The 21,814-nt window shown below is 42.5% G+C and overlaps 1 protein-coding gene across 2 annotated transcripts in view; it reads right to left on the bottom strand.

Annotated features, from left to right (window-relative positions):
• Positions 1–21,814, bottom strand: part of lig1 (ligase I, DNA, ATP-dependent) — a 74,150-nt gene that overhangs the window by 18,815 nt on the left and 33,521 nt on the right. For both annotated transcript variants that reach the window (XM_039816638.1, XM_039816639.1), the window contains exons 11-22: positions 21,301–21,414; positions 21,022–21,188; positions 20,554–20,630; positions 20,249–20,340; positions 17,771–17,870; positions 17,472–17,557; positions 16,462–16,577; positions 13,843–13,938; positions 5,812–5,922; positions 3,069–3,140; positions 1,669–1,813; positions 1,053–1,135 (exon numbers count right to left, since the gene is read on the bottom strand). In XM_039816638.1, coding sequence (XP_039672572.1) covers positions 1,053–1,135; positions 1,669–1,813; positions 3,069–3,140; positions 5,812–5,922; positions 13,843–13,938; positions 16,462–16,577; positions 17,472–17,557; positions 17,771–17,870; positions 20,249–20,340; positions 20,554–20,630; positions 21,022–21,188; positions 21,301–21,414 — 1,259 coding nt within the window. The remainder of the gene's footprint in view (positions 1–1,052; positions 1,136–1,668; positions 1,814–3,068; positions 3,141–5,811; positions 5,923–13,842; positions 13,939–16,461; positions 16,578–17,471; positions 17,558–17,770; positions 17,871–20,248; positions 20,341–20,553; positions 20,631–21,021; positions 21,189–21,300; positions 21,415–21,814) is intronic.

The following is a 21,814-nucleotide window of genomic DNA, read 5'->3' as shown; positions in this document are numbered from 1 at the left end:
GATGAAGCACAAAAAACACGTGATGGTATGCATTAATGGAGCTGAAAAATGCATCTCAATATTAACACAATTGGATCAGTTACAAAGTCTAAAAAAATAAAAAAGGCACAAAAAATATGCTTATGCTTTTTTGCACCAGAGAGCACAATTACATGTAACTTATTGTCAGAGGTCTAAACGGCTGCCTGAAAATGTTGACAAAATGTTCCTGTCCTCCAGAAATATGAAATCAGTTTGTGTTAAAACCACTGAAACTTGCTCTTTATCCTTATCAAGAGTCAGGACCTTTTTTAGATGAATGGTTTAGATGAATGTAGATCAAACTCCTCCACTAAAAAAGCTGCTTTATTTTTTCCTTTAAAAATATTCTATGATTTGCATTTTGCACCAAGTGACCAAGAATAGTGAAATGGTAAACTATTATACCCACTTGTGCTGGGACGATATGCTTTTGTCCCGATTTAATTTTTTTTTTTTACGATACATGGGTGGTGATTTGATTTGTACTGCAATTTTCATTTATTGCGATTCTAGAAGTATTGCGATTCAATAGTATTGAGATTTTCTTTTCCTTCTTTAACAAAAACTAAATTTGAATAATACACTTCTAGAGACATTTCTAAAAATTAATTGTTTTCTAAGAAGAATGCATATCACTCTTATTTCATTTGTAAAGAAGAACATAGCATGGATTTTCTGCATTCGCTCGGTTTTGCTGGAAACAGATGATGGATTCGCCGTTGGCAGTACCGTATGAACAGAAAATAATCAGGTGAACAATCGGTAAAAATAAATAAATATTGATTCTGGGAAAAAGAAACCTTTTTTAAATCGGCGCAAATAAAAAAAAAAAAACGCTATATGCGTGAATCGATTATTTCCTCCACCCCTAATAAAAAGTCAGAGAAGCATTAATGTGTGATCACTTGTATGCGTTTGTGTCAGATAATGAAACAAATGCTTTTCAAGTGTGTAACACACGTGTTGGGGTCAGTGCATGCCCATGTTTACGATCAGGGAGTGTATGCGAGTTCCCATTGTGTCACACGCACCTTGAGCCAGTTGTGAGAGCGCTTGGCAATTTCATAGGTGGCATCCTTCTCCAGAGTTTTCACCATTAGACCCTCGCAGGAGTCTACACACACACACGATTCCCGGCGTGCAGAAAGGAAATGAACAGATTATCTTCTAGATACATAGAAGGTCTCTGTATCCTTCTAAGACGCACACACAAACAGGTTCAGGACACAAAGAAAGTCAGTAGACAAAGTCACTGGAATAGAACACGCATACACACATAATACACATGGGGAAACGTTTTCTGTGTTCTTTCTCGTATACTGAGTCACACACACACGAAAACCCAATTACGCAACTCACAGGTTCGGTCTCTGTTGCGCACACACACACACACAAACACACACACACACACACACACACACACACACACACACACACACACACACACAAGAATACAGCCAACATACAGGCCAAACAAAGACACAGCAGGCAGGAAAACAAGCAGGCAACTACTACACACACAATTTACACATGAAGGCAGCAAGCATGGGCACTCCATACACCCACACACAAAAAGGTTCAAGGCGAACGGAGACAGCAGGAAGGAAAAGAAGTAAGAAAGTGTGTCTCCGTCTAACACACACACACCTCGGACAGACTGCTCCAGGAACTCTGCGATGGCGTCGGTGTTGTCGGAGTCGATGGATCGGGCGAACACAAACTCTCCCTCCACCTCTGAGAAGCTTTCTTTCAGCAGAGCCCGACGCCGACTCAACGGCTGTCGCACTAGAGACTACACGCACACGCACACACACACACAATTACAAATGTGCATCATTACAACAATTTCCTCTTTATAGCTTGGAGCCTTGCAATGACAAGGATGAAATGCCGTCTCAGCTAGCTACCCACACACACACAAACACACAGTCTCAGAGTATGCTCACAGATACACAGTCACGACAGCATTGGACAAATACAAACACCCACACACAAGTACAGTCCCAAACCAGCAGAACACACACAGTTTTGCGCACAATCACTATGGTTTCCAACCACCACCTACGGTAGGTTTGTGGGTATTTTGAATTTGTGCAGAAATGAATGAAAGGGCCACAATAGCACCTAAACATCTATAATAACAAAAAAAGGGAATAAGAAAAAAAAAGTGTTGCACACTCGGGCTCCATATGCATATCTCTGAAGACATTTCGGCCCTCAGGCCTTCTTCAAATCAACAAGGTATGTTAACGAAACGTCATCAGAATAAAAAGAGCATATGCAAATGCATATGGAGCCAGAGTGTGCGACACGTTTTTCTAATTTTCAAGTCTACCTCCAGTGATCAGCACCTCACTACAACCCTTGCTTCACCCACACTACCACAAAACCCCTTTTATTTTCTTTTTATTTATATTTTGCCTTAAAACCGTAAACCTTTAAGATACATATGAGGGTGGGGGAAAGAATCATAAAAAAATAGAGAAAGTATGTGCGCACAGAGAGAAATTAATTCATAAGATTTACATAAATGCCACAATAGGTTGGAAGTCACTGGTGCTCTTTTCATTTTCTAGTTTTGTTTTCCGTCCACTTGGGAACATTCGCATAGCATTGGCTGATGGAAACATTTGCCGATATGAATTTTAGGAAATTAGCGTATAAAATTGTGTATTATTTGGTTGGAATCGTACACACTCTCAATCTCACACCCATTCACAAATAACACCCACACAAAAAGGGCACAGACTCTTTCTCTCATACACACAAACAAACTCAGAGTCAGTCTCAGACAGACAGACACACACTCAGACACACACTCGGCTGGAATTACAATGAGCGTTACAATCATTATCTAGTTACGGCCTCCAGTAGCACCATCATTGGCATTCAGGGACGCTGTCGGCATCTCGGCAGAGCGGCGTGAATCCAGGCACGCTCACAAACAATAAACACGCACACACTCAAGACACGCCAGTTCTAAATGACAACAGGAGCGTTGAGAGAGATCTCGGGGTAATATTTGCCTCATCAGCACCAGGTCTTACCTCGCCGTTGAGATAGAGCAGGTCAAAGGCGTACACGCACACCTGGACTTTGATCTCAGAAGCATCCACGTCCTGCAGGGACACACACACACACACACACACACACACACACACACACACACACACACACACACACACACACACACACACACACACACACACACACACACACACACACACACACACACACACACACACACACACACACACACACACACACAAAATTTCCTCCTTGATAAAAATATGCAAATAGAAGCATCTTATTGACAAATCGCTACATCCAACCTTGAGACTTGTTACAAAGAGCTCTTTGATTTCCCTCCTGTTCATGTTGAAAGTTAACCGCTGCGCCTATCCCTTCTACTTTTTAACAGCATCGCACCTCCTTGCTGTGTTCATCCTTCTCTTCTAGCATATTACTTCCTGCTCCTTGACTCCCTTCACTCACCTCTTCTGCTTCTCCATCTCCTACTTCTCCTGCACTTCATCCTGTTTATTCCAAACTTGTTTACTCCCTGTCAGTCTCTAGACTCTCCACACTGCCTTATTACAGCGTTTCCCCTTCGGCCCCGGTGTACAATTCCATGACTTGTACAGAACTACGCCGAAGCAATATTGAATTCCAAGATTGGGTTACACACCAGCTATTTGTACATCCATTACCATGTTCCTGCCTTCATGGCTACAGGATGGTTTCAAAACTGAATGATTTACTGAATCAGGTTGTGCCATTAAAACAACAAAGGCCAGGAAGAAGTGTACTGCTAGCAAGTCAATATGGATGCAAACAATGCAGGTTTGAAAATAATCCTATTTTTGATCATGTCTTATAAGAAAGGAAATGCACTCAACATGTTTCAAGGATACACAATGTGCTTTGGAGTAACACTGAATGTTAAACTCCACAGGGCCTCTTAAAAATAAATGTCTGAACTGGTAAAAACTTTGTGTGTAAATCAGTTGCTAGGTAGTCTCGCTTTGCCAGACCTTCCTCCACAGCGCTGCGGAGGGTGAGGCTAGTCCACACAGCATTCCGGGATGGGACAAAAACGTGCTCTGTTTTTTTTGGGGCATTTCTTTAAACCAATCACAATCGTCATGGGCAATTGTAAAATGTAAAAATTTAAAACGTTGGAAAAAGCAAAAACAAACGTCGAAAAATAAGTGTTTTTTTTCAAGGTTGATGGGAAGACAACACAAGGGTTAAGAAATAGTTTTTGTAGAGCAATATATTTAAACTTATGATGCCCAAATCTCCACTTACTGTACAGTAGTTAACACTTCTGTTATAATTAGGCTCAACAACCGGCTTTTAACTTTAAAAAAAAAAAAAAAACATTTTAGATGATGTTGTGAATAGGGATGCACCGAAATGAAAATTCTTGGCCGAAACCGAAAACCGAAAAAGAGGAAACCAAGACCGAAAACTGAAACACCGAAAGAAATTATGCCAATTATTAGTACCATTGCATTTATGGCAATGACTGTGTACTAACTTTACTAAAATCGTTTTTTCTGCGCTCTGATCTCCTCCTGCGCTGGGCGCTGCTCCGTGCGCGCTCCGTCTCCACTCGGGTTCTCCGCATCCATCGCGGCCTGATTTCACGTGCGCCCTGCTTTATTTCCGCATCCAAGTAATGGTCTTTATAGCGCTGATCAAGTACAGTCGCGATGAAGTGCAGAGGATCCGAATAGATCTCACTGAAACGTGTGCTGACAGACTCTAAGAGCGTACTTTTCATTGTTTTCACTCCGTGGTCCGTCTCAACTTCTTTGCTTAGGAGACGCTTTGCAGGTGGAACGGATCGGGTACTGACACACGTGCAGGTCGCGGTTTCTGTTTGCGTCATCACAACATTTCGGCCGTATTGTTTCGGTGATAAAAGTATTTCGGTGGCCGAATATTCAGTGCACCCCTAGTTGCGAAGCCTCTTTGTCCAGTGATGAGTGGTAAAGGGCAGTGATCAGGAATACAAAATTAAATGCCAGTGTCAGTAAAACCTGCAGTCTTCAAACCTGAAAGACTTCTCTCTTAATTTATCCCTCTTCTGCTTTTCCCCTCCTTCATTACTTTCCCCGCCTAATGAGGTTTAATTAATCCATATCGGGTTTCATCTCCTCATCTGAAATACTTCATTTCAGCAAGAACGCTCTAGGTCGTAAAAAACGCGGAGATGTTGTTACAAAATGCCAGAAGGGCAGTACAATCAGTTTGTGCATCAAACCGTCATCACAAATAATCAGGATTCTGTAGTGGCGTTAATGGCATCTAGCGAAAAAAATCATCAGGATAATCATTTTCATCATCATGTTCTCCGTATTGGCACTTTACGTTTCCCCTTTCCTAATTTTCAAGGAGGTCATCACACAGGCAAAAAGACATGGCAAAAAAGGAGCGCTTTCACTCTAATGTGATTGGTGTGGCAGGAAAAGGCCACTATTCTGATCTAAACTGAAAAAAACGCCTCGCTAACATGTGCTCTCTCTCTCCCCCCCCCCCACACTTATCAATCTCCCCCTCTTTCTGTCTGCTCCTTCTCCGTCCCTCTCCCTCCGTCTGCCGGATCATTTCACTCCATTATCTACCTCTCCCCCTACCTTCTGGCCTTTATCTCTGTCTCGTTTTCTCTCATCAACCTTTTCACTTGCCATTTTCTCCTCTCTTTTCTTCCCCCTTTTTAAAACCACCCCGAGCATTTCCTTCATCCGCCTCCCGTCTTATTCTGCTCCTCTCCGCCCGTACCTTTCTCTTGCGGGTGGTTAGGACCTGGAAGGGCTGGATCTGTTTCTTCTCCCGATCCCAGGCCACCGCCTCAGAGTCCAGGACGCACGACACCACAGAGTCCTTCTTCACCTGTTGAAGAAAATAATGAAGATACAGCAAAATGGAATTACAAATGAATAAAGACCCAAGGGAGGTAGGGAGGGCTTTTCGGGATAAAAAAGAAAAGATAGATGACATTATTTGCCAATCTGCATATAAGCAACATCTGCTTCAGCAATCAGAGGAGTATCAGGAAGTTGCATTGCAGTAAATACAACCAACTTGGAGATGTATATTCAGTACAAGTCCAAACTTGGAGCTTTTAAAAAAAGGCATGAATACAAGCAATTCCATTTTAGGCATGTTGAGGCTGTTTCAGGACTGCCAGCTGCCCTCCCATTTGTTGCCAATCGCTTTGGAAGTCAACACTTTCATCAGACAGAGAGCGCTAACCCAGTGATATCTGGGTTATTAAGAGGTAACAGGTTGTTTGGAAACAGTCAAATATATCAAACAGAACCAGTTATACTGGTATGGCCATTAGGCAAAGTAATACATTAATGTATGTATTTGTATTAATCTGGGTAATGCATTAATATTAATTCATAATTAGAAGCATTAGGGCACTGTGGTATCTCCCTGGGAAAATTAGTTTTCCCTCATTAATATGCAAAATAATGCAGCAAGGTGCTATAAAATCTCATCAGAGCATCTCCTCTATGCAGGGAATGTGTGTTAGTGTCACTCAGGCATAGTTCATGTACTGTGTTTATGGGAATGCATCGACGCACACAGACACACACACAGATGCACCCATGACACCATAATGCCAGGACTGAGGATGCAAATTTTAAATTCAAGCTATATCTTTAATCCATTGTCGGTCACGTCTACGATTAGCAATGGATTTCCTTGCTGAAAGCTTCATTTAAAAACAGACATGAGCTATTCCAAAATAAATGCCATAAGGCTCACACATTAAACTAACAGGGAAAAAGTTTCAAGCACAGAATTAAAGAAATGATGCCATCACTTCAAAATGCTGTGTCGCTCTCGTAGCACGCAAATGATGCACAAGCACCCAAACTTTTCACTCTGTTTAACGGTTGATTTTTTTGTTTTTTTTATCCAAAACCTCACAGTTAGGCAGAAGTTATGGTGAGAAAGACAGGTGAGAAACAGCAAATTACAAGAAATACAGATAAGGGAGTGTAGAGAGAATAAGGAGAACGGTGAGGAGCAGGAACAAATAGACAGCAAAAAAAAAAAAAAATCGTGAAAGAAAATGTTTTAAAAAGGGAGGGGAATGTGTTGAAAAAGAGTGTGAAAGAAAGAAGGTTTAAAAATTTGGAGACGGAGGAAAATGAGGCAGTGAGAGCAAAAACAAAAAGGTGAGAGAAGACAGCACTCAGGAGCATCGACAGGTAGAAGGTGAAAAAGAGCGAGCGTGGATATGTAAGGAGTGTGGAGGGAGAGAGAGGAGTGGTGAAAGGGTAAGGGTATAAGAGACGGACCAAGAAGGTAAAAAATTGCAGACAGGCTGTATCAAAGTGCCAAAAAAGGATGAGAGGAAGAGAGAGAGAGACAAGGATGAAGACAAAAGTGAGAAGAGAGGTGAAAAGAGAGCAGTGAGTACTGTGAGAACGAACAGGTATCATCAAACAGTAATGAAGAAGAAAGGAGAGAGGTGATTAGACAGAGAGACAGGTAGACATTGAGAGCAATAAGGTGAGAGGGAGAGACAAAGAGCCGTGTAACTTTTAAAGTTCTGCAAAAGAAAAGGAGCAAAAAAAAGAGGAGAAATGAAAGTCAGTGTGAGAGAAACTTAAGTTGTGTTATGTGATATGATGAGAAACCGTGTGTAAGAGAGAAAGAACGATGGATAAAAATGAAAAGATGGGGCGGGTTAGCCTAGAAATCTAGACGCACCATAGCGTCAGCAAATGTAATTTGCAGCCAGGGGGTCTAGCAACTTTCCGTTGGCTTGCGAGCTGGAAAATCCAAACTCTGGCCGGGCCAATCACATTGTGTATAGAGTCGGTGGGCGGGCTTATGGCTGCTGCTGCTGGGAACAGCGGTCTTTCGAATCGGCTTTGGCCACAACTCTGGAAGACTTGGAGTTAAGCTTTTCTTTGAGAAAAGAACAACGAACGGCACTGAAGTCATTCTTAAAAGAGGAAGATGTGTTCGGAGTTTTGCCGACCGGATACGGCAAAAGGTTAATCTAGCAACTAGCTTGGCTACCTTCTTCGTTGCGCTGCTTGGTTGTAGCGCTATCCTATTGCGTGCAGTAAGAATGTGAAAGACAACCGTTTATCCCGCCCCTTCGGATTGAGCCCTGTCAATGGTGAGTTCCCAGACCCAACACCTTGATGTGGGTCTGGCTTGTCAGGCTAGGGGCGGGTAGCACTGAAAAGTAAACTTTTAGTTTGCTGGCATGGCCTAATGCCATTTCTCGATAGTAGGGGGAGGTTGGGCACCGAGCCGAGCCATGAGCAACCACATGAATTCCAGTCCTGCTGGCACAGAGCTATTGGTTTTCCTCAGGACAGCATGGCAAGGTACTTGATGAAAAATCCATTGCATTTCCTATAGCCCGCTGGTTTGCCGATGTAAAGGGTTCTTTTTAGTATTTTTGGGGAAATTTTATGGCTTTATTAAAAAAGATGGCAGTGGAGGAAATGAGAAAAGTCCCAGACTGGAATCGGACATTGCGGTTCATGGCAGTGTTGTAGTCAAGACCACCTAAACCAAGTCATCACCAAGACCAGAGTGTATCGAGACCGAGTCAAGACCAAGACTCTGAGGGGTTGAGACTGAGTCAAGACCAAGACCAAGACCAAGGCAGGGCGAGACCGAGTCAAGACTAAGACCAAGGCAGGGCGAGACTGAGTCAAGATTTAACTTTACCTTAAAACAGCGTGTAGTTTCTTTTTAGCATTTCACATCACACTTTCAGTCACTATGACCACTACTACGGTCAGAAACATTGTGCCAAAATATGAACAATGACGTCGCTGTCAACGGGCTTATCTGCTAATGTTAGCTACCGACCGTTACCCTGAAACCATCCAGCAAATAGACGGTACCATAGGGTGCCGTTACCTGAAACCGGTGAGTTAACGTCACCGCTGATTTAACACTCAGTTTAACAACAAAACAAAACGCTGAGTGAACATTACTAGCTATGTTTTTCATGTTGGTTTTGAATGGTATGCACCCCCACTAACCTGGAAAACAGTTTTAAAACCGTAACGTTAATACAGCGAATACAGCGTCTCCTGCAGCGGGGAGTCAAAGGCAGAGGGACCGCAACGTTCGCTAACGTTAGCTTCTTGTCTCATCTGGGGTCTGATAAACCGTAAATTCATCAAATTCCACAATGCTATTTTCCAATAAACTGTAGCTGTGGGGCATGGTCACGGGAGAGTCCGGTACAGCCTGACTCTGCAAACGGAGATACTATTAGCGCTATACAGGAGCGTTCACATCCAGTCAAATCAGCGCCAGCCGCATATGTACAGTATATACAGTAGTGGCTGTGGATAAGAGGGAGGCTGGCTGCTGAAAATCAGACGTTTTGGCGCTTGTGACATTTGTTGTGACAGTTGCACGTCGGTTGCTTTGCTTCAACCTGCAGTTGCAGCCTCCCATCTTGCAACATTATGCTTCTCTTTCTCGTCTTAACCAATTTTGAAAATGTGGAAATAAAGTCACCAGGCACCTCATCCCACACTATTTTAAAGTCTCATCTGTGACAACTCATGTCAGCCTTGACACAAACCGTAACAGTGAATAAGATAGGAGAGAGCAGGCAGCCAAGGTAGTGAGCGCGCTCAGATAACCGCGGGCAAAATGCCACAGCTTCAGGTGCCGGTGATCTCTTCCTCTCTCCCCACGCAAGCACAAGCTCGCTAATTTGGCAAGCCTACCCACAGCTGCAATTAAACGACAAGTGTTCCAGCCATCTATTACAGAGAGGAAGTTTCCTGACAAGCTGGTTTCAAATTTCCATCCAAAGTAGACGCCTCTCTCCAAATAAAAAAAAAAGAAAAGAAAAGAAATGTAAGTGCCAGTGGGTCCGTGTACTTTTTCGTTCATTCGATTTTCATTTCATAAACAGGTATTAAAAAACAAAAAACGAATGGTTATTTGATTTTCGTTTTAAAACACGACATTTGAAATTGAAATACAATGCGTTTTTTCTTTTTCATTGTCGAAATGGGATGGGAGAAATTTAAAATATGCTGTGATTTTCATTTTCTATTTTATATAACAAAAATAAAATCACTCGAAAACAGAAACGAAAAAAGGCTTGTTTTTTCATATTCAGAGACCGGATGTTGTCATTTCCAAGGCAACAGCGCCAGCCTAGCCTACCAGTGTTCAGCCCAGGCCAAAATTACTTTGGAAACCTAGCTAGCTATACTCTTGATAATCCTTGGGGGGAATTTTATTTCATAATGTCACATGTATTTATTACCCTCTCTCCCTGCCTCCCTGTCTCTACCCGCCGCAGACAACTTCGCCCGAAGAGAGTCGAACCAGCGGAGCAAATAGACTTTCGGTTCACGGCTGTAACGTTACAGTTACGCCACCGTTAACAATCCCAGCAAACGTTCTGTTGCTGCCGTTAAGCTTGCTGATCTGGCAGAGAGTCACCGGGGGTTCGGGATCAGATCATGGGGATCAGACCTCCGGTGCTGGGTCTAATATTCTAATATTAGCTGCTGCTGCAGCTAGCTAGCAGCTAGCCACCAGCCCTGTGACCTCGGTCCTCGCGGTTCGCTCCCCGCGACTGACTCTGCAGAGCTGGCATTACCCGCTCTATGATCAATGAGCAATGATCAAGGATTACCAAATTTCTCTCTCATATTGCTCCTCATAACCACTGAAAAACTAAAAAATCTAACCCAAAGTACAATTATTATGGACGTTAGCTGACATTAAGGGTTTCTGCTTCATTAAGGGAAATTGTAAGGAAAAAGCTTAACGTGGTTAACCATTAAGCTTTTTCACGTTAAGCGATTTTTTGATCACTGTTTATAAACAGTGATCAAAAAAGTCGTTATCTGACTGATAACTGACTGATATTTGATTGATCATTGTTTAGGTACATTAAAGTTAAGCTTTTTCACGTTAAGCGTTTTAGAATGTCCCTGCTGCTGCTGAGGGAATCTGTAGCCTAACTTCCGTTTTTTGCCCCCCTTTACATAAATATACATATGGCTATGAAATAGATCATGAAATACAGGCTTTAGTCATAATAGTTCAATAGCCTAAATACATGTATGTTTTACTATGTATTTCGAGGGACTTTTATTTATTCCATCTATTTATATGCACGTTATATTTAAAGGAAGTTTGGTTATCTCACAGACTCAGACTAAAAGCAGCAGCAAGCCTGCCTGACATCAGTGCATCATAGCATATCACTATCTGCAAATAAAATAAAATATGAATAAATCACGAGCGCGGCAGATTCCCAGCTCAGCTAGAGCGGGTAACGCAGCTCTGCAGACGGACCAGAGTCAGTCAGCACTGGGGGGCGAACCACGGGGACCGAGGTCACAGGGCTGGTGGCTATCTGCTAGCTAGCTGCAGCAGCAGCTAATATTAGAATAGACCCAGCACCGGAGGTCTGATCCCCATGATCTGATCCCGAACCGCCGGTGACTCTGCCAGATCAGCAACAGAACGTTTGGGATTGTTAACGGTGGCGTAACGGTAACGTTACAGCCGTGAACTGAAAGTCTGTTTCCTCAGCTGGTTCGACTCTCTTGGGGCGAAGTTGTCTGCGGCGGGTAGAGACAGAGAGTCAGAGGGAGGCAGGGAGAGAGGGGAATAAATAAATGTGGCATTATGAAATAAAAATCCCCCCAAGCATTATCAAGAGCACAGGTTTCCAAAGTAATTTTAGCCTGGGCTGAAAGCAACACTGGTAGGCTAGGCTGGCGCTGTTGCCTTGGAAATGACAACATCCGGTCCCTGAATATAAAAAAAACAAACCTTTTTTCATTTCTATTTCCGAGTGATTTTATTTTTGTTATATGAAATAGAAAATGAAAATCACAGCATATTTTTAATTTCTCCCATCCCCTTTTGACAATGAAAAGGAAAAAAATGCCTTGTATTTCGATTTCAATTGTATTTTAAAACGAAAATCAAATAACCATTCGTTTTTTGTTTTTGAAGTCTGATTATGAAAAGAAAATCGAATGAACGAAAAAGTACACGGACCCCAGTGGTAGCTCTGGATGACTGAAGGGGGCTCATGTCCCCCTTCAGTCATCCAGAGCTGAAGTAAGGCTGCACGATATTTTGTTTCATCGTCTACATCGTGATGTGCACATGTGCGATAGTAACATCGCAGCACGTGCAAGGTAAACTTTTTTTGCTGCTTGAAATTTAACTTTTACCGTTCCCCTTTTACATGATTGTTACTGGCTGACCCTTACCCTTTAAGACAGGTGGCCATGTGGGCAACGTGTGTATGTGACGTAACATTAGTCTGACGGTAGTCTATATCAATCAATCCACTTCCGGGATTGCTCCAGTGTCGCTGGAAATTCTGCCGGATGTCTCTCTTTTCGGCCGGATGTCCGTTACCTTCCTCTTTCTTTGTGTTGAAATTTTAAACTCCAGGTGGATTTCTGAGGACTATGGTTAACTGCTCCTCAGATCTCTGCAGGTTAAATCCAGACAGCTAGCTAGACTATCTGTCCAATCTGAGTTTTCTGTTGCACGACTAAAACCACCACCAAAACAAGTTCCTTCCCAAGGCAATTTTGCAGACACCTTAGCGCCGCCCAAGATGATTGGGATTGGTTTAAAGAAATACCAATAAACCAGAGCACGTTTTTCTCCCATCCCCGGAATGTAGTGTGGACTAACCAGACCTCCCTCCTCCGCAGCGCTGTGGAGGAAGGTCTGGCAATGTGAGACTAGTGTGACGGGGTTTGTTTTGCACATGCTTTTACAGGGATAGTGAAGCTACAGTAGTTAGGGTTTTATGTTCGCTGCAAAGACAAAATATATCTCCTGATTAACGCAACGTTATCGCGACGGCTCCCGGCCATTTCTCACCGCAAAGTTGCCAAAAAGCTGCTACCAGCCAGGCTAAAGCTAATATAGTTTATAGTATAGCCTAAAGAATCAAGGGGTCTGGCCCAACTAACGTTACGGTTCAGAGCAGCGAAGCTGGAAACATAACACTAATCTACAACATAAGTCTGTGTCTGATATAGCGTAAATTACACTGATTTAAGTGATCTTTGTTGCTTGTGCGTGACATGCAGGCTCTGCATGCACAGCCAACCACCAATCACAATCAATGTTGATCAGTTTATCAAACAAACAAGGCTAGGCCCCACTAGTCGACCACAACCTGAAATTTTGAGGAAGCAACATGCATGCATTATTAATATCATTGACGTTAGCCTGGATTGATAGTATTATATGAATACAATGGTATCATGTGAGTCAACCAGTGTATTTAACTACCTAATTTCCCTCTTCAAAATCACTTCAGAAGAGTCGTCACAGCGCTTACTTGCTTTGGTGTTTGTAAAGCATTACCGTTCAACAAAGAATGGTTCAAATAAGAAAAGTTATTTTTTCATTTTTATTTACTCCCCTGCAAAAAGAATGAGAATGATTTATTATTTCCAAATAGAGCTATTTATCTAATCTTTTTTCACATCGCTATATATATATATATATATATAGCGCATATCCCAATATCGTGCAGTCCTACAAGTAAGGGTAAGGACAGGCAAAGGAACAAATACAATTTGAGTGGTTTCAAACTGAGACACATGGAAACCAGACAGATGACAAGACAGGTTGAGAAAAATAGGCAAAATGAAAGACAAGAGTGAGAAAGGTAAATGTGTGCAGTTGTTAGCCTGCAGCGCTGTAAAAGCCCTCATCTGACAATCAAAGCTCAGATCGAGTGTCCTCTCTCCTGCAGGGCTGAGCAGCAGCGCTCCGCGCGTTCAAAGCTTTTACCTTGGGAATGCGAGAGATGATATCGGGGTATTTGCTGGTGTTGTCTTCCTGGTTGCGGCTGAATACGCGAACCTCGCCACTCTCCAGAATGTGAATCTGTCGGGGGGTGGGTGGCACAATACAATAAATAAAATTAACATCTAATCCTAATATTTTGTTAATGTTCATATTATTGAATATTGTGTTCTGAATATGTGGACAAATTGTATTATGATGCTTTGGCAACATTGTTATTGAAACGTTCATGCCAATGAAAGCCCCCTTTGAAAAATACAAAATCTAAATGAAATTTAATTCACTACCAGTGCCCAACATGCCAAGACACCACAACGGTTTTGTCCTTTGAGAGGGTCACTGTGTCAGATTGGGTAATCACATGGTGATAAAGTTTTGGCAGACTACAAGTTGGAGCCGGGCCAATCAAAGCTTCTGTCACGACCTGTATCAGGTACATTGGTCCACTTCACTGACCCAGGCGACAGCAACAACAAAGGTAGTTTCACTATGTAAATAAGTGTTTTGCATAGTAGGGCTGCAACCAACAATACATCTGTTAACAAGCTTTGATATGAATCAATTCATTGTTTGATTAATAAAGTGTCGAAATAGTGAAATCACAAATCTTTCAATCACAATTTTATCAATTCGATCAACACTTAAAATATCGCGATATTTTATTTCGCAATACTGTATCGATTTTCAAAAAGGCAATAGATTTTTTTTTTTTTTAACATAAAAAAATATTCATGTAAGACAGTGGTTCATGTTTATGTTGTGTTTAACCCCCTACCGCTAGATGGCTATGCTGAGACTGTAGCTATGGCTGAACTTTGGCCTACTTTAGCATATAAACATTAGCTCACTAAGAACCTGTGAACCACAATCCCAAACTGGTCCTAAAACTGGTTTGATTTTCTGTGTACTGAACATCATGTCGTTTTTTTAAGTATTAGTTTTTCTAAAACTATACTTCCCAATAAGTTACCAATTACAATCCCAATATATCGTCTTACGCAGAGTACCAAAATATATTGCAATATATTGAATCGTGACCCATGTATCGTGATACGTATCGTATCGGCAGATTCTTGCCAATACACAGCCCTAATAGTTGTGGCCAGCTTGTGGTCAGTCTTGTCCCGTTGTCCTCTGCTATTCCTTTCCTAGCAGGTTATTTTCTTTCTTTAATCATTTGTCCTTTCATAATGTAAACTGTAGCCAACTACCATGTGATTTACAGTGGTCTAATTGTACTGTACTGTCGTGTGCATGTTTGATATCACGTTCCTACTTAAGATACATTAACTTCACAAGATACATCGTTATATTCTATTTTAGTGTGCATTATTCAACACTTGGCCAGGCACAACAAATAACTTCTAATTTTTCCATTGATCAATGAGCACTGTCAGTGATAAACAGAGTCATACAATAGAAAGAAATACACCCACAATCACTAACTTGACTCATTAGCAGGGGCACACACTACCATGAATACATAGTTATTTTTGATTCATCAAATGCCACACACACAGATATACACGTTCTCACACCCCCACCCCACACACACACACAAGTGTTTAACTAAGTGGTGTATCAAGAGTCCCTCTGCTGGCTGTTTGAGGTAATGTTCACTGCAGTGAGACCAGAGAGAGAAAGAGAAAAAAAAAGAGAGAAAGAGAAAGAGAAAAAGAGAGAGAGAGAGAGAGAGAGAGAGAGAGAGAGAGAGAGAGAGAGAGAGAGAGAGAGAGAGAGAGAGAGATAGTGATCAGTACAGTATGGAATCTATGTTTCACCTACTCTATGTATTTAATATGTGATATGTACTATATATTAATTTTCTATAACCTGCTTTGGCAACAACATGTTTACTTTGTTCATACCAATAAAGGAAACTGAATTGAGAGAGAGGGAGAGAGAAAAGAGGATGTCATCTGTTTCGCTCACTCTGTGTCCATCCTCTCTCCGTTTCTGTTTCTCTCTCTGCTCATTTCTCTTCTTCTCAATTCAACTCAGTTCAAAGGCACTTTATTGGCATGACTGTCCAAAATTAACAATACAGCTGAAGGGGTTTACATTACAATCTCTCCCTTGCTGTGTGTCTCTTTATGTCTCTCTCTCTCGAAATTTTCCTCAGCCCCACTGCTGTCTCCCGTTCTGTGTTCGTGTTCCTTTTTACATGTCTCGCCTTCACTGTCTCTAGCCTCTTTCCTCACCTCTCCCCATCTACTACCCTCTCTATCGCTCTCTCCCTGGTCCACGATGGCAGAAGTAGCTTTCTCTGCCTACAGGCCCAGGGCAAAAGCAGCACTACTGTTTATCTTAAAAGACTAGGCACAGGAGCACACACACACACACACACACACACACACACACACACACACACACACACACACACACACACACACACACACACACACACACACACACACACACACACACACACACACACACACACACACACACACACACACACACACACACACGCAATACCTCATACTCAAGAACACAGCCCAAAGGTTTATGCATGCAAAATTCAGCAGGCATATGTTCGGTGCCAAACGCAAAGAAAACAAACAGTTGCACTTTGTCACTTTGGCCACTGACGTGCACACAAACCTGTGCTCGCTCTCCATCGTATTTGTATTCGCAGGTGAACGCCGCCTCGTCAAACCTCTTCATCACCTCGCCGACACCCTTGGTGGGGTGAGCCAACATGGGTCTCAACGGCACACCTGGGAGAAGAAAGGTGGTGTGAGAATTCGAGAAAACAAACATAAAGACAAAAATAGTGTCATGCATTTTTCATGAATTCTAAATAGTTGCGAAACTAAAGTGCCCGGAAGAAGTTTTCTTCATTGGCCACTTTGTGGAGAGGAGGGAGGAGGGGGGCAGGGCTCTCTCCAACAGGCCTCCAGGTTAGGAGAGCAAGGCAGATCTCGGATCCGTTTTTGCAACAAAAAAAAAAGAAAAAAGAAACTTTGAAATGTGCGTCAATGACACATTCCCACATCAGCATCACACCCACAACTGTTTCTGTGACAAAACCACAGTTAAAATTTGTTTTGTTTTCATACTCATTTGGACCTAATATGAAAGTTCTCTGACTCACATCCCCTTGGGCTACACAGCTAAATTAAGCTTCAAAAGCAGAAGAGGAGTGATATAATGAAATACACCAAACCAAATGCCTTTTATTGGAGCTTACAGCACCAGATATGACAGGACAGTTAACGTTTTCTTCAAACTGGTCGGTCCAAAAAATTCACCAGCTCCTTTAACAACCATCTCGCATTTTAGAACAGACCAGCCCTCTGAGTAACGATTATTTCTGTGTCAGAATAGCTGCTAGATGTGTCTCGCTGACCAACAATGGCCAATTTAGTTCCTCAATTTAGCGTTCAGATGGTGGTATTCATTTGCTACCTTGGTGCCAAGGCTCCTTATCACAAATTGCTTGACAACAGTGTAATTAGGAGCTAATCCTTAGTTTAGTGTTGTCCTTTATCGTTCCGTGATAAATGACTCAACTAAAATAACTCACTCAACTCCACTAAACGGATCAATAAACACACACCAGTCACCGTTCTGGATCTCATAGCCCTTCTGCCTCCTGATTGGTCGCTTACCTGGAGTGAGCTTGCAGTGATTGGGTAGCTCGTCTATGCCTTCTTTTAGCAGAACAGGGATGATGACGTCGTAATTGGGCATCTCGCTGGACGGGAGAGCATGGAGATTGAGTGGGAGATGAAGCGCGGCATTTGGGAAGAAAATAAGAAAAAAAAAAATCGATATCATCCAAAATGGAAGTGAGGAGAATGAGTAAGGCAGAATGAGGGATGGGGTTTGAGGGGGGATGAGGCATTGTAGTGGCGCAGAGGAGAGACTATAAAGTGAAAGGAGATGGTTTTGTTTAGGCTTGGGTTACCAGTAAGTCTGTTTGAGAATGAGACTCTTCTCTTCGATCCAGGCCCGCCTGCTCTCAGTGCTCATACCCTTCCCTGCGTCGATCACAGCGGGAGGGAAACCTATAAAGGAGAAGAAGAAAAAAAGCATTTCAAAGAGATATGTGTAAGTGCCAACATTTACTGGATGAAAGTTCAGAGGCACTTTAAAGGCCCAGGAATACACAAGACTTACAGGCACGCAATTCCTTGTGTACAGCTGCACGTCAGTGTTTTCAAACCAGTGTGCAATATTCTTCAATTCAATTTTTAACTACTTCATTTATCTATTTATTTATTCACTTATTCTCATCATGTGAAATGTATAGATGAAGGTGAGGAGAGAATGTGTTGCTTTCTTTGGTTTAACTAGCGGCACATTACAGGTGAAGCACTCTGAATTTCATTGTACGTTTTTAATGATGCAATGACAATAAAGGCATTCTATTCTTTTTCTAATTGCAGTCCCACTGTGGTTAAAAGGGTTGAGATAATATTGAAGAGTGAAGAAAATTAAACATTTTGTTTCCCAATTCAACATTAATATTTACGATAAATTGAAAATATGACTGAAGACTAATTTATCTAAATTAATTATTCACTGTAAAGATCCACTTCAGCGCTACAAGCTATTTGCTCTGAGTTGACCTGCGTGATTAAATAATGGTTGAATAAATTAAACACTAAATGTTAAGAAAAACATTTCCAGAGCAGACCACAGATCAATACAAAGCCTCTGGTCTAATTGACTTTTATTAAAGCATACCTCCAGTCACTGGAAAGCCACAAACACTAATAAGTCAGGAATTAATTCATTGGTGAGAGCAGGTCGGATCAGTGCTGACGGCAGGCGGTCAAAACCTCCTCCAGAAAGTCATGAAATCAGCATATTGGTGATGCGTCAATTTCATACCTGATCACATACCTAAAGATTGCCATTTTTGATAAGGCGATCACGGATGGCTTGTATCATGTGGACGCGCCGACAGTTTTGTTGTCATTACTTAGAATTCCTCATGGGTGAGACAGAAACTACGCACTATACTGTAGCTTTAACAAGTTGTCGAAATTAAAGTTATGGTTACTTGCTCTAACGCCCCATGTGCCTCTCCTTTAGGCCGGTTACACACTGGATGCGTTGCGCGAGCGTGTCAGCTGAGTGGCGTGTCAGTTTATATTTTGGCTCCCATGTTAACAGGTTAGAGCTTTCACACTTACCCACATATTAATAAATGACATGTTGATGTTTGAAAGTCTCTAGGTTTTGATATAAATGTAATAAAAAAATTAATTGATTTTCTAATATTGCACCTGTCAATACAGAACAAAATATTCTGTAGCCTATTTTGCCGTCAATACTGCAGACGTTGTCTTTGCTGTAATCAAATCAGTATATATTTAACATGGTATTTCATTTTATCAATGGGAAACATACATGTGTCCAGACAAGGCTAGCAGCAGCAGCGCCGCATCAGACACGTTTCTGGTGTGTAAAGACACAGAAAAATCCACGTAGTTGACACTCAACAGAAACGCCACGCTCACAGTGTGTAACCGGCCTAAGTGGGACAACCAGAACTTCTATCAAGTAAACTGGGTGAAACACCAGCTTCTCCAGAGATGGGGACAAAATCCACACTAATATGAGGTTTCAGCAGTCTGAGTGTTTCAGCAGTCTGAGTTTCACAAATCAAGTTTGTTGTCTTTTTAGTACAAAGTTCCCTCTTTGTGGTTTTACTGGACAGGGTTTGTGGAACATGTGTACGTTCAAACGTTGTTTTAGTCGTGCAACAGAAAACTCAGATTGGACAGAGAGTCTAGCTAGCTGTCTGGATTTACCCTGCAGAGATCTGAGGAGCAGTTAACCATAGTCCTCAGAAATCCACCGGAGGTTAGAATGCTAACACAAAGAAAGAGAAAGGTAACGGATATCTGGTCGAAATGAGGGCGTAATTTCCGGCAGCACCTGAACAATCCCAGAAATGTAATGTCGTCGATATAGACTACTTCTCCATAGTCAGTGTGTTAGCTACAGTAGATGGCGGTCTGCATGCCCCCAGTTTGGGGAAGCAGACAGGAGTACTGACACAGAAGCTAAGCAATGTCCTGCTGTGGAAGGGGGCAGCAGCTAAACACCTAGCCACCTAAAAGAAGGCCCACCTCAATCAAAATCACTATCAGTTTAGGTCTACGCTATATTTATAATATTTTCACCACATTATCTTGTCGTCAGACAGCCCTTCCCGAAGGGGAACTGAAGCCGTTATATCATTCTACTCTCTCTTAAAAGCCACCAGACTCCTTTAACAAAAACAGTAATTCTACCTCAAGGAACACGAGTTGCAGGTCTTACGCTGCCTCGATCCTTTAGTTTTTAATTGTGTGTCTCTGGTGAGTCCGAACTAACCCTTTAAGACTGACTTATAAAAATTGTGAACCTATCCCTTAAAATTCAAGATTACCTTGTCCAGGGGGGGTCAGGCACACAGCCTGGCTCAGTGCAGATAGGACACTCTGCTCAGCCAGGCCTATCCTCAGCTTCCCAGCCAGAGACCTTTTGATCAAAACCACAAGACCAACAGCTGTCAGGGCTGACGCTCGTTTTCCTGCTGCCTACGACAAATGCTACATACTTCAACGTACATACACAGAGTTAAGAAGGCACTGCGATATCTTTGTGTATATATACATACAGGTGTGTGTGCGTGCCTGTGGTCACACACGCAGCCAAGCCTGTCTATGTATGTGTGTGAGAGTGTAATTTTACCTGACTATATAGCGGGCCTCGGAAAAGCGGCATGCCACAAAGAGGCCTTTGATGATGTCGATTTTCTTATTCATGGCCTGAGGCAGACGGGAGGAAATTGAGATTCACAGAGGAAGAGTGAGAAGAGACAGAATGCAAAAAGGCTGAGGTCACCAGTGAGTACAAACTCCATGTTCAATCCAGAGTGTAAAAAATAAAGAGAAAAAGACCCAGCAGCTACGGGGATGAAAAAGGAACTAATTGCTTGGGAGATTCCAGCCAGGTGACGACTTATTCAAAGGCTGAACGATTACCCTCTTCCCTCTGAAGTAGACAAATGTACAAATAATTCCTAGTTCGATACACAATCACATTAACATTTCCTTTCTTTTCCCTCCCCCGACCACAATGCTGAGAGCCAAATAGAGTGAAAACAATATTTGCCCAGGACTGCTTTCCGCCTAATGAAAATGTTATTCTCTGGCTTACCGAGTTCCCACTCATGCTGGCAATTTCCTTCAATTTCCTGAACACGCCCCCTGCTGTCAGACTGGCTGGCTGAAACATCATGCGCTGGTTGCTACGGGAACTCTCGGCCACAAGGCCCAAATCACCTTTCTCCTGCGCCTCTGCCTTGATTTTGTCCAATTGTCGCCCTGGAAACAAGAGCGAGACGGTAAATAGCAGCAGCCTCTCTGGCTGATGAGCAGTTAGGCTGAGAATGCACAAGTAAGTGTTTGGTGTGTGTGCGTGTGTGTGTGTGTGTACCAGTTGCTTGAGCAACAGCTTTCATTAGCACCGTCTCTCCAACACCAAGCTCCATCCCCAGGTAGGCAGGACCGAGCTGGTTCAAACACAGGTACACACAGCACAACAGGTCATCTGGAAAAACAACGCACACACATTATTACACAGAACACATAAGCATGCACAGATACAACACACAAACTAAAGTACAGGCCTACAAAGAGAAGCACAGATGCACAAGTAAAAGCAACAACGCCACACACACCAAACTGCTACACTAAACCAAGGACATATGGGGAGACGCAACCAAACACATACAAAGACACACTCGCACACAACACATGGACATAGAGACACAGGAACACTCTCTCAGGACACCACCAAACACACACACACACACACACTCTGAAAAAAACATGGCCACAAAACCAGAACACCCACCCACCCCCACACACAGCCACACACACACACACAGCCACACACACACACACGATTCATCCTCCCACTATTATGTGCAACCTGGCTTCATCATCAT

Source organism: Perca fluviatilis, chromosome 11 (assembly GCF_010015445.1).
Source record: "Perca fluviatilis chromosome 11, GENO_Pfluv_1.0, whole genome shotgun sequence".
In the NCBI taxonomy this organism is placed as follows: Eukaryota; Metazoa; Chordata; class Actinopteri; order Perciformes; family Percidae; genus Perca; species Perca fluviatilis.
The sequence above is the reverse complement of the archived record's forward strand: the minus strand, read 5'-3'. Positions and strand labels throughout refer to the sequence as shown.